This window comes from Macaca thibetana, chromosome X (genome assembly GCF_024542745.1).
Source record: "Macaca thibetana thibetana isolate TM-01 chromosome X, ASM2454274v1, whole genome shotgun sequence".
Taxonomy (NCBI): Eukaryota; Metazoa; Chordata; class Mammalia; order Primates; family Cercopithecidae; genus Macaca; species Macaca thibetana.
In genome coordinates this window covers 126,287,935-126,300,806 of record NC_065598.1, presented here as the reverse complement: position 1 = coordinate 126,300,806, position 12,872 = coordinate 126,287,935, and the positions used below count along the sequence as shown (strand labels likewise).

General features: G+C 46.9%; 1 protein-coding gene across 6 annotated transcripts in view; it reads left to right on the top strand.

Moving 5' to 3' along the window:
- Positions 1-10,641, top strand: part of IGSF1 (immunoglobulin superfamily member 1) — a 51,157-nt gene extending 40,516 nt beyond the window's left edge. For 3 of the 6 annotated variants that reach the window (XM_050775282.1, XM_050775280.1, XM_050775281.1), the window contains 15 exons: positions 857-1,141; positions 1,384-1,677; positions 2,177-2,455; positions 2,783-2,903; positions 4,777-4,847; positions 4,942-4,974; positions 5,366-5,656; positions 5,983-6,261; positions 6,928-7,215; positions 7,906-8,193; positions 8,389-8,676; positions 8,868-9,155; positions 9,277-9,555; positions 9,948-10,071; positions 10,223-10,641. In XM_050775282.1, coding sequence (XP_050631239.1) covers positions 857-1,141; positions 1,384-1,677; positions 2,177-2,455; positions 2,783-2,903; positions 4,777-4,847; positions 4,942-4,974; positions 5,366-5,656; positions 5,983-6,261; positions 6,928-7,215; positions 7,906-8,193; positions 8,389-8,676; positions 8,868-9,155; positions 9,277-9,555; positions 9,948-10,071; positions 10,223-10,358 — 3,344 coding nt within the window. In that variant the 3' untranslated portion in view covers positions 10,359-10,641. The remainder of the gene's footprint in view (positions 1-856; positions 1,142-1,383; positions 1,678-2,176; positions 2,456-2,782; positions 2,904-4,776; positions 4,848-4,941; positions 4,975-5,365; positions 5,657-5,982; positions 6,262-6,927; positions 7,216-7,905; positions 8,194-8,388; positions 8,677-8,867; positions 9,156-9,276; positions 9,556-9,947; positions 10,072-10,222) is intronic. The other 3 variants (XM_050775283.1, XM_050775285.1, XM_050775284.1) reach the window with 3 other exon arrangements.
- The last annotated feature ends 2,231 nt before the right edge of the window (positions 10,642-12,872 follow it).

Sequence of the window (12,872 nt, the reverse complement as noted above, 5' to 3'; positions counted from 1 at the left end):
CTTGTTTGAACTGAGTGTATGAATGTTTGTTGTACTCATGCCCTTTCAGCATAGATTCCACTAACACACACTTCCATAGTTACCTGTTCAACAATATCCCCCACCAACCAGTTCATGGGCTTTTTGCTAGCAGAGACTTTGTCTTCTTTTCTCATATACACCTAGACCTACATGATGCTTGATGCATACCAAATGCTCAGTGAGCATATGACAGAGCTGATCCTTCCATAATGAATAGATAAGTGTGCCTGGCATTGGGGTGGGGGTAGGAAGGAGTGGTAGGAGGTGAGGTTTGCCCTCACTTTCGTGTACAATCTCCTTGGCGAAACAATCCATGGACATGAATGTGTAGCTCTGTAACAGAGATTTCTTTGGGTTGCAGACTTACTGGCCAAGCCCTCTTTATTGGCTTCTTTCAGTCTTGTTGTGGAAGTAGGATCTTAAATGAGCTTAATGTATTCAAAAGCTCTCCTTAATACTTTAGTGGTATTCATGCTCTGCAAAGATGAAATCATTGTTATTTTCAGAGGTTTGGTTTTTCTGGTGGTTGAAAGAACTACATTTGGCATTTCAGGGACCTAAAGATACAGGGAATTGTGGATGTAGATCTTCCACTGAGATACACCCCTACACATGGTTAGAGCTCAGTGAAGCTGACAGATTATTGAGAGAGAACAGGGGTATAAGTGAATCTACCCATGATTATGTTATAGAGGCAGAGATCCAAGGAAGGGATAGGGAAGAGAAGGTAAATTTCAGCTACCACTTCTTGTTCAAAGAAATTAAGAAAGAGAAAACAGAAGACAACAGGAAAGAATCATCTTGCCTCTAACTTTAGGGTCTCTTCCCTTTGTAGGACTCTACCCCAAACCAACTTTGACAGCCCATCCTGGGCCCATCATGGCACCTGGAGAAAGCCTGAATCTCAGGTGTCAAGGGCCAATCTATGGAATGACCTTTGCCCTAATGAGGGTTGAAGACTTGGAGAAGTCCTTTTACCACAAGAAGACAATAAAAAACGAGGCATATTTCTTCTTCCGGTCTTTGAAGATCCAAGATACTGGACATTACCTCTGCTTTTACTATGACATTTCATATAGAGGTTCACTCCTTAGTGATGTCCTGAAAATCTGGGTAACTGGTAAGAGACGGGTATGCCATGAAACTTAGGTTAAGGGCTAAGAATACAAATCTCCCTCTGTGCTCCCTGGAGAACCTAATCATGTGGCCAGGGCTAACAGTAGAGAAGGGAACAGAATTTGTAAAACTGGGTGTAGGCAGGTTTTTCCAAGGGTGGTTTGGAGGAAGCGAAGGAAAAGAATCCTAAGGAGTGGGAGCACGAAGTGAAATCATTAGTGCTTTTTATTCTGGGTCTTGTCCTAGACACTTTCCCCAAGACCTGGCTACTTGCTTGGCCCAGTCCTGTGGTCCAAATGGGTCAGAATGTGAGCCTACGGTGTCGAGGACCAGTGGATGGAGTGGGTCTTGCACTCTATAAGAAAGGAGAAGACAAACCAGTTCAGTTTTTAGATGCCACCAGCATCGATGACAACACATCATTCTTCCTCAACAATGTAACCTACAGTGATACTGGCATCTATAGCTGCCAGTATCTTCTCACCTGGAAGACCTCCATTAGGATGCCATCACACAACACTGTGGAGCTTATGGTTGTAGGCAAGTGTAAACAACTGTTTTTATTATCAACCCGTTTGTTTTTATCATCATTGTGGTGTTGTAAGAAGGAGCTAGTAGCCTTGTATCCTCTGAGAGCTATGGGCAAAACGCATACAAACACACACGCACGCACGCATGCACACGGAAGGTGGTATAGAACTTTCTTCCAAAACTTTAGGGACTTTGTCTCCCAGGATTGTTCCTCAAGCTCCACCTCTCGGTATGGCACAGCCCCATTGTAACCCCTGGGAAAATTATTTTTCTTTAGGCCAGGGGAAGCTTACAGGTATGAGGTCTTCCTGACTGGTAGGGAACCAGGAATCTTTAGATCACCAAGGAGTGGGCAAAATAATTCTAATGCACAGTCAAATCTTGAAGTCACTGACCAAGTGGAAGTGGAAAGGAAGAGAAGATCAAATGGGGAGCTCAGAAACATTTTCTGGGGGAGAGGTACTGGGTTTGAGGTCACTTCTCACTCTGGTCTCTGGATTGGTTTCAGATAAGCCCCCCAAACCCTCCCTGTCAGCTTGGCCAAGCACTGTGTTCAAGCTAGGAAAGGCCATCACCCTTCGGTGCCGAGTATCTCATCCAGTACTGGAATTTTCTCTGGAATGGGAAGAAAGAGAAGCATTCCAAAAATTCTCAGTAGACGGAGACTTCATCATCAGTAATGTTGATGGGAAAGGCACAGGGACTTACAGTTGCAGCTATCGCGTAGAGACACATCCTAACATCTGGTCACATCGCAGTGAGCCCCTGAAGCTGATGGGGCCAGCAGGTGAGAGGATAACTCTTCAGAGGAATGCCCCTCCATACCCCAGGGATCCCAGATCAGGGCCCAGAAAGATATGGTAAAGGGAGTCAGCGGCCTGAAAATCAGAGCCCTTGGGTTTCAGCACCCTTCCCCTGGGGTGGTCTCACAATTCCTCAAAGGCAGTTAGCAGGATAATTTCAAGGCTCCCATTCTCCATGAAAAAGAAAGCCACTTCTGCCTCACCTTCCCAATATAAGCACTCTCAGTAACCAGATTGTCCTCACCCCATGAATGTATTCACCTGCCCCTGTCCCCATCAAGGCCGCTGATTCTGGTCTTCTCTGGCCACAGGCTATCTCACCTGGAATTACGTTCTGAATGAAGCTGTCAGGTTGTCTCTAATCGTGCAGCTTGTTGCCTTGCTGTTGGTAGTGCTGTGGATAAGGTGGAAGTGTCGGAGACTCAGAATCAGGTAACTGTCTTGTCCCAGCCCCCTGTTACCCCCCAACCTAATAGAGTCTGAAGAATGAGTCATACCCTAGTTGAGACAAGCCACAGAGGCACACCCTATAGAACCCCCATCTTCTGGGCTTTGGGAACAAGACTTTCTCACCCCAGCTGTCTCTTTCGCCTCACAGAGGGGTCAGCACTCAAGCCAGAGGGTGGAGAAATACATAGTTCTCAGAGGCAGGAGGAGTAATCAGAACTTCATTCATTGACATCCCCCCGGAGGGTGCCCAAATCTCTCCCACAGACCATCCTGCCCTCAGAGATGATTGATGTCTCCCTTATTAACTTGTTCTGGATTTTTCCTCTTGTAAGAAGCCATGCTGTCCTGTCTTCCAGGCTGTTATTCAACTCCTATCCCAACTTTTCACCCTTATCCCTAGCTCTCAGGAGCTATTAAACCTTGTGATGCATCCTAGTTGCCTTAGTAACCAGTCTCTGACACTGTGGCCTCCAACCACCTGTGCAGAGCATTCTGGGAATATAGACTTGATCTGGATGGCCATCTGATGTGACATTGGACAGGGCAACAGAATCAGACTGTTTCCTCTGACTCACAAACTCGCAGGCCAAACAGATTCTCCTGCCATTTCCTTTGATTCTATGGTGTGCTCTGGGCCATCTGCCTCTCTCATCCCCATGGCTCGTGCTCAGGCTACTCTACCGGGAACAAGGAGAGTAATGACCACTTCTGACCTAGTAGGGATGTTAGCTCCTGAATACCTTGTCTACTTCCCCCTACTCCCTGCTTCTGGTTGCACCCCCCGCCCTGCAAATGTGGTCAGTGTGTCTGGGAGTATTCAGTGCACAATGGATTATGATTATGATTATATGTGTCTGTGCTTTCCACTGGAATCTGAGGGCCAAAATACTTGGGCAACCAGAAGCGAGCCACCTAAGCCTTCTGCAAAAACCACCACCCTTTGAGTTTTCAAAAAGTTTTAGCAGGGGTGAAGTTCTACTTCTTTCTGGAACCTGACCTGGATCCCATATTCATTAGAGTAATCTCCAAGCCAGTGGTTAGAAAAAAAAATGTAGCTTTATGTGCCCCACCCCAGCCCAGCAACACAGCATCAAAGAATAAGATGAGATACCAGATTTCAGAGAAAGCAGCTTGAAAATCACGTTTTCCTCACCAGGAAGGATGGTCAGTGTTTTCTAAGTAAAAATTTTCCAATGGATTTTGGGTTAATATCATCTAATTCTACAAGACCCATGACCCAAAGCTGCTGCACATTTCTAGTTATAATCTGGTTGAGGGGAGAGTTTCTAGTCTCTGAAAAGCTTAGCTCAGCACTGACAGTCTTCTAGTAATTCACCACAGCTGCCTAGGCAACCCTTCCATAACAAAGGCAGGTGAGGCAGGTGGGTCTGAGGACCAATACTGCCATAACAACTGCTTCCAAACTTAAACTTGATGACTGAGAAATACTCATGGTTTCTCCCTCCACCCCCACACACACCACCCAGAGCTGCCGATCACACTGAGCTCCGGGGATTCTGAGAGCTCCAGATAATATAAAAGCATTTTCACATCTGACATCTCAATTCCAGCAACAGCCTAATCAGGGGCCATGGGGAGCTGACATATGATATAGGCTGGGGAGGGGGAGGGGGCAGAGGGGACATGTGGGTCACGAAAGAGCAAGAGGTTTGTAGGTGGTAAGGCCCTCAAAAAGAAAAGTCATTGATGTCAGAAAAGATTATATCCCATTATCTTGGCCATATCCAGTCCCCATTGGGTAGCAAGTAAGCCAATGACATAAATTGCCACCCCCTTTCCTCCACCCTCCCCCTAATCCCAGCAACTCCTCTCATCTCTTTTCTGGTCTCACTAGAGAAGCCTGGTTGCTGGGAACAGCTCAAGGGGTCACCATGCTCTTCATAGTCACGGCCCTTCTCTCCTGTGGTGAGCACAAGTGGGGGAAGGGGCCCGGGCAGAAGGCCGGGGTGAAATCCCAGTGGGGGAGGGGGCTGAGTCCTGGCAGCAATTTCTTTTGCAGGACTGTGCAATGGGGTATTGATAGAAGAGACTGGTGAGTTTTTCCTGCTCCAGACTGGGACATTCCTCCCTGGAGATCCGAAATAACTACAGAGCGTCAGTGTCATTGGCCAGGGAGTGACTGGTTGGGAGGGAAGGACAGCCAGGAAGGGGCACTTGCTAAAGCTGCTGGCAAAATTCAGCCTCCAACTTTGCCTTTCTGCCTGCAAAATTTCCTCCAAGCTTCTGCACTTTTCTGAGGCTCAGCTATAAGACACCAGCTTCCCCTTTCCCCAGGACCTGAGGAAGGAAGGAAAGAAGGAAAGGATTTGGATTTGGGTTGCAAGGGGAGGTGGGCAGTGTGATCCGGGTAGGGGGTTCAAGGGCAAGGAAGAGGGAGGGGAAGGGAGGCGGGAGGATGGCTTCATTAATTCTGCTGTTTCTAGAAATAGTCATGCCAACCCCTAAGCCTGAGCTGTGGGCAGAGACCAACTTTCCTCTGGCCCCGTGGAAGAACTTAACCCTCTGGTGCAGAAGCCCTTCTGGCTCAACTAAGGAGTTTGTGCTGCTGAAGGACGGGACCGGGTGGATTGCAACTCGCCCGGCCTCAGAGCAGGTCCGGGCTGCCTTTCCCCTTGGCGCCCTGACCCAGAGCCACACCGGGAGCTACCACTGCCATTCATGGGAGGAGATGGCTGTATCGGAGCCCAGTGAGGCACTTGAGCTGCTGGGGACAGGTAAGAAAAGGTAGAGGGTCTCCCGGAGTTATTCCCAGTGCCCCTGGGACTCCAACACTGCTCCTGGGAGTGAGGGAACGAACTCCCAGGGACCCTGGAACCCAAGGGGCTTGTGCTGCATGTAGGAGAGGAGGGGTGCTGAAATGGTAGGGAGTTACGGGGCAGGGGGAGGGGCGGGATGGGAAAGAGAGTGTGAGGAGACTGACTGGAAGAGCCTAGGGCCAGCCCAGAATGAATGTCTTTATTTGCTGACAAAGTGACCCCGAGTATCCCATCTGGGCAACTGCAAACTTCTAACTCCTTTTCCACCCCATTCTGTTTTCCAGACATCCTCCCCAAACCTGTCATTTCTGCTTCCCTCCCAATCCGGGGCCAGGAACTACAACTCCGGTGCAAAGGATGGCTGGCAGGCATGGGGTTTGCTCTGTATAAGGAGGGACAGCAAGAACCTGTCCAGCAACTTGGTGCAGTTGGAAGGGAAGCCGTCTTTACAATCCAAAGAATGGAGGATAAAGACGAAGGCAATTACAGCTGCCGCACTCACACTGAACAACGCCCCTTCAAGTGGTCTGAGCCCAGTGAGCCCCTGGAGCTTGTCATAAAAGGTAGAGCTGAAAAGGATGTGTGAGGAAGAGGGGCGGGGTGGAGGGAAAGGCAAAGCCCTGGGTCAGACACTCCTCTCCCTGCAGCAAACTTTGCTGCTGGTCCTGGGAGCCTGTGTCCAATCTTAGAGCCAGGCAGGCGTGGCGCTGGGAGTGCCAGGGCCTCTGGCTGCACGATATTAATAGCCATAATCGTTATTAATAGCTTTGGTTCATGGAGTGTGATTTAATTTTTCTAATTATTTTCACATCAATTATCTCACTTCACCATAGAGCAACTCTTCAAGGTGAGTGAAGCAGGTACCATTTTCCCCTGGTCCAAAAGGGCAAAGTGAGACTCAGAGAATCAGCAGAGCCCCAAGAAAAATTCTACCTTTTTACTAGCCTCCATTGCCTCACACTGAGGATTCATGTGGAGGTAGTGAGGGGTGGGGTTGAAGGGTCCCTGTGTGAGAAGTCTATCTGCAGAGTGGATTTACCTTACTTTTTAAATGCACTTACTTCTGAATGAAATACTATAGAAAGCAGAGAAGCCTCCTAGAACCAATATTTGCTATATTTGCTTTCTCTCTTTCTTGTTCTTAATTTGGTTTTGTGTTGTATTTTGTTATTTTTGTTTTGTTTTGTTTTTGTTGTTGTTGTTTTTTGTTTTGTTTTCTTGCCTTCTAGAAATGTACCCTAAGCCCTTCTTCAAGACATGGGCCAGCCCCGTGGTCACTCCTGGTGCCCGAGTGACTTTCAATTGCTCCACCCCCCACCAGCATATGAGCTTTATTCTTTACAAAGATGGAAGTGAAATAGCATCCAGTGACAGGTCCTGGGCAAGTCCAGGGGCCAGTGCAGCTCACTTTCTAATCATTTCGGTGGGCATTGGTGATGGAGGGAATTACAGCTGCCGATATTATGACTTTTCTATCTGGTCTGAGCCCAGCGACCCTGTGGAGCTCGTGGTGACAGGTTAGGAGGGGGGACTCCAGGTAGAGGTGGTGCCAACCCTGGGATGGTGGGTGGAAGGCTGTCAGTGGGAGAGGAAGAAATGTTTCTTCTAAAAAACACTGAGAAAGTGCTTAGGATAGTGGCTGGTCCATAGTGACCAGTCCATGATGCACAGCTGTTCATGTTATTATTACAGGAACAAGAAACAAAGACAGTGGGGAGGCAAGCAATTCATTTCTGGGGGAATAAATGAGGCAGATGGGGGAGTCCAATTCCAAGAGCTCAGTTCAAGTTGCCCTATTTCTGCACATTTTTATGGCTTGGCCTTGAGCTTTAGGCTCAATGTCCACTTTTTCTCTAGCTGGGCTGTCAGAGATCGGTGGGCTGGACGGCTCTCAGAGAAAGGGAAAAGACCTTGAAATGTCAGCTGCATACTATACAACTATACAATTGTGCATAAGTGGAGTCCCAATTATGTAAACAGTTATAGCTACATGGACATGGAAATGTATATAAAGAATAAATGGCAAAGAAATATTAAAAACACTTATCTTTGAGTGGTAGAATTGTGTTTCCTTCGTTAGTTTTTTTTTCTATATTTTCTAATTTTTGACAACAAACATACATTTTGTCTTACAATAACACTTTAAAAGGCTATTTGCAGGATGTGAGGGCTGGGTTTATCTCACGCTGTTGTCTCTTTAATTTCAGAATTCTACCCCAAACCCACTCTCCTGGCACAGCCAGGTCCCGTGGTGTTTCCTGGGAAGAGTGTGACCCTGCGCTGCCAAGGGACTTTCCAGGGCATGAGGTTCGCCCTCTTGCAAGAGGGAGCCCAGGTTCCCTTACAGTTTCAGAGTGTCTCAGGGAACTCAGCTGACTTCCTTCTCCACACTGTTGGAGCAGAGGACTCTGGGAACTATAGCTGTATCTACTATGAGACAACCATGTCAAACAGGGGGTCATATCTCAGTATACCCCTTATGATCTGGGTGACTGGTAAGGACAGAGCGGACATGGGACTGGGATGGAGATCATTGGAGTAGGGGTTAGGGAGGGTAATTCCTCCTAGAAGTCTAGGCTAGGCCACGGAGGGGAACTATTGTGTCCAAGAGGAGAAAGATAGAGGGTTAATTTAAGCAGGAACTGATAAGTTTCTATAGTCACCACTTTACAACCTTGGTCTCTTTCTAGACACATTCCCTAAGCCATGGTTGTTTGCTGAGCCCAGTTCTGTGGTTCCCATGGGGCAGAATGTTACTCTGTGGTGCCGAGGGCCAGTCCATGGTGTAGGATACATTCTGCACAAAGAAGAAGAAGCCACTTCAATGCAGCTCTGGGGATCCACCAGTAATGACGGGGCATTCCCCATCACCAATATATCTGGTGCTAGCATGGGGCGTTACAGCTGCTGCTACCACCCTGACTGGACCAGTTCTATCAAGATACAACCTAGCAACACCCTGGAACTCATAGTCACAGGTAAGGGGAAGAGGCTGTCAAGTGGGCATGGAAGTGGAGAAAGGAGGGAATAGACTGGTTCATGGGAGATAGTTTTCGGAGAGCTCGAGGAGAGGCAACCAATTGTCTTTCCTCTTTATTGAGCAGAGACCCCAGGGGTGAAGCACTGGAAAGTGACCTCTTCTCTTTGACCAGGAGTTCATTTCTTCCAGGCTTACTCCCCAAACCCAGCCTATTAGCCCAGCCTGGTCCCATGGTGTCCCCTGGCGAAAATATGACTCTTCAGTGTCAAGGGGAACTGCCAGACTCAACATTTGTCCTGTTGAAGGAGGGGACTCAGGAGCCCTTAGAGCAACAGAGGCCAAGTGGGTACAGGGCTGACTTCTGGATGCCAGCAGTGAGAGGTGAAGATTCTGGGATCTATAGCTGTGTTTATTATTTGGACTCTGCTCCCTTTGCAGCTTCAAATCACAGTGACTCCCTGGAGATCTGGGTGACTGGTAAGGTCCTGGAGACTTCAGTACGAGTCATGATTTTGTAGTTTTTAGCAGTCAGCAATAAGCGGGTAAAGGGCTAAGTTCAGGATCACTTATTCTAACTCTGTGTCCTTGTTGGTTGCAGACAAGCCCCCTAAACCTTCTCTGTCAGCCTGGCCCGGCACCATGTTCAAGCTGGGGAAGGACATCATCCTTCAGTGCCGAGGACCCCTGCCAGGTGTTGAATTTGTCCTAGAACATGATGGAGAAGAAGCACCTCAGCAGTTTTCAGAGGATGGAGACTTTGTCATCAACAATGTAGAAGGAAAAGGCATTGGAAACTACAGCTGCAGCTACCGCCTCCAGGCCTACCCTGATATCTGGTCAGAACCTAGTGATTCCCTGGAGCTGGTGGGGGCAGCAGGTAAGAGAATAATCTCTCCATGATCCTGGTGTGACACACCTGGGATCCCAGGGACAGTCCCCATGGAGACATCTCAAATCAGGAGAATGGAGGGGCTTTGGAACCAGGGACCTATAGTGTGTCCTCTTTCTCCTAAGGATGGTGAGGAGGTGGGACCTTAAATGTTTTTTAAGATAGTGAGTGGGTTTCTTTCCAGGCCTCTTGGCCCCAAGGAAAGGAGGGCTGCTTCTGCCTCAGCATAAACTCTGCCACTGCCCACCTGCACTGTAGTCTTAACACATGGCTCCCACATGAACCCTAAAGAAGACCAGAGTGTGGGGCAATACCAGATTAAGGGGAACATACACACACTAATCTCCATGGCCTTGGTTTCTCCTCTTTCATCACCACAGGGCCTGTGGCTCAGGAGTGCACAGTAGGGAACATTGTCCGAAGTAGCCTAATCGTGGTGGTTGTTGTAGCCTTGGGGGTAGTGCTAGCCATAGAGTGGAAGAAGTGGCCTCGACTGCGAACCAGGTAAATAAATGCCTCATTATGGCCCCCTTCTGTGAACCAGGTGGTGCTAGAAAAGCAATCATACAAATGCTTCCCTAGTATCTGAGCCCCAACATGCAATCTGTTTTCAGGTTCTGGATCCTCCCTTACTCATGTCTTTTTCTTTACATAGAGGCTCAGAGACAGACGGAAGAGACCAGACCATTGCCCTTGAAGAGTGTAACCAAGAAGGAGAACCAGGCACCCCCGCCAATTCTCCTTCATCAACCTCTCGGAGAATCTCTGTGGAACTGCCAGTCCCAATATGATAATCTCCTCCTTTACAAGAGCTTTCCTCTCCTCTATCTTGCTTTCAGAGACCTGTAAATCCAACTAGTTACCCTGCAAGTCAGCCCCATCTGCTGTTCCTTGGTCTCTAATCACCTGAGCTGGGTAAAGGGTATTCTGGGAGTTGACAGCTCTGCCAGGGTGAGATGTTTCCTGAAGAGAGGTTCCCCACCCCTGTAACTCCTCACTGTACTGATTTACTGGCGCATGAAATTCTATTAAAAATGCATTCTTCTGAATAAAAAGAGCATTCACTATTTAACTGCAAAAACTACAGCTGTGGTCTTCTATTGGTCTGTTTTCCACTAACAATTTAGAAGTGATGTATTGGAGCTGACCTCGATGGCAGAATAAGAGAGTGCAGGGCTACAAGAAAAGAGAAAGTTGTTCAAGGATGGGTGTGGGGAGGGGGCTCCAAAATAGCTACTTCCCAGTTTGGTTTGACACGTATTCACTGACCAGAGTATTATTTTGCCCTTCCATTGGATGAATGAATGAATGGCAACACTCTCTCCCGGTTGAGCCTGAGAAGGGAAAACACAGACATTACATGCATTTCACCATGTTACGTTTGGGTCCATAGTACATCCACTTTCAAACAGCAGGATTGGCCCTCAGCAGAACTTTGAAACTGGAAAAGCGTGCTTTGTGGCCCTTACCTAGCAATCACAGGGTGTAAATGAATTCACTCTTAAGTATGAACAATTAATCAAATCTGATACTTTGCCTCTCTCTAAAGAGAGTCCCATTTTCCCAAAGGAATGTGCATCTAATGGTGGGATCTCAAGAAGCCAGTAAGCAGATGAGGTGGATTATTTGGAACAGGGACCTGCTAGTGCCGCCTCCCAGGATTCCAAATGGGGAAATGGTAGGGGTGGGGGCTAGCTCCCATTCTCAGCCCCTGACCTTTCCCCCTGGATTAAAAGGCCACTTGCCCCATGAGTGGGAATTCAGTACACAGTAGGCCATTAGGCCATTTGGATTGGGGTGAGTGGCTTACCTAGTTCCTCAAACCTTGTTAAAGACCTCAGAAAAATTGACCCACAGGTCTGAGAGGGGGTCATGACCCCTTCAAATCTGACCCTAAAGAAGTTAAACTTGCCTCCCAGCACTGTTTAATTCTAAGCTAACACTGTTCAATAGAGCAATGTACAAGGGTACAGCACCTGGTGAGTTATTTAACCCTGGTTATAATAAAGTTTAGAAAGCAACTCCTCTATATGCTTGCATTAGGAAGCATATTTACCCAGCAAGTTAATGAAAAAAAAAAGCATCCCATTTCCTTTAATCCTTACAGAATGAAGCACTCTGAGTATTATAGACTAATTTGTGTTAAGCTCTTTGGAATGTAGAAGTACAAAGTCGCACTCTGATTTCCATTTGATGAGATTCTGTTAGTCGCTTATACTAATTTATTATAGTATTTGTAAAAATTGCATTTCAAAAGCACTTTTACATTTTAGTTTAGCCAAACTTAATTGTTGCTTGCTGCTGAACACCACTTTTTGCCCTCATACTCTCCATCTCTAACCCTCAATCAAGCAGTACATTTTGAACACTGGAAAGAGTTGGTCCTCAGTTTTAGGATAAAAGTCCTTTGATCAGATCTGATTCTGTTTTCCAACATTTGGGTGTTCCAAAGTGTACATTGTCAAGGCTAGTACAGCTGTGTAAGGTAGCAAGTGATAACTTGATTGCTTTAGCTTTCACCAAGGGAAAGAGAAAAGGGAAGATAAGAGCAGAGGGCCAAGGACTGAAATTTTGAGATGCCTCTGAGTTAGAAAAGCAGTGTGACGGTGAGACAAACATGACAGGAAATGACTCTTGTGAAATCGAGACATTGAACCTGGGGTCTCCTGTGTCAAAGGGATTCAAAGAGAGAAACTCTTGCACTCAGGGAAAATTGTGAAAAATTTTTCAGTGAGAAACAAATAGGGAGAAATATTGTGACCCTGGACTGTTAGTTGGCTTTCTAAAAACACTCACATATACTGTTCTTTCGCACAGCCAAGTTCTACGTGTTCTAGAAGGAAAAAAATAGTTGTCAATTAACTCTGAAATACTTAAAGACAAAGAGTGGCCTTGGGGTTTAACTTTCCTACTTGCTGTCAGAGCTATCTATATGAATTAAATACCTATTTATAATGCAGAAGTCGTCACAAACTATCTCAATGAATTAAATATCTATTTAGAATGCAAACGTAGCTCGTTGCTGACAATTCTCCACATGGTATGTTTTTTCAACCTGGTTGCCATGGGAATCAGTCCCTTTACCCCTGGCTGGCCACTAATCATCAGCCCAGCATCAGGTAATTTCTGGGAAATGGAATCGCAATTAGGATGGAATGAACTTTTGCAAGGAAAATTCGTCTCTGGGATTCCAGGAAGAAAGGCCAAAGACCTCTCTCAAATTGTAAAAAAACAAACATATATTATCCCTCATCCTTGGGCTCACATACTTTTGACTTTTGGCTGCAGCATCTCAGAGCTACAAA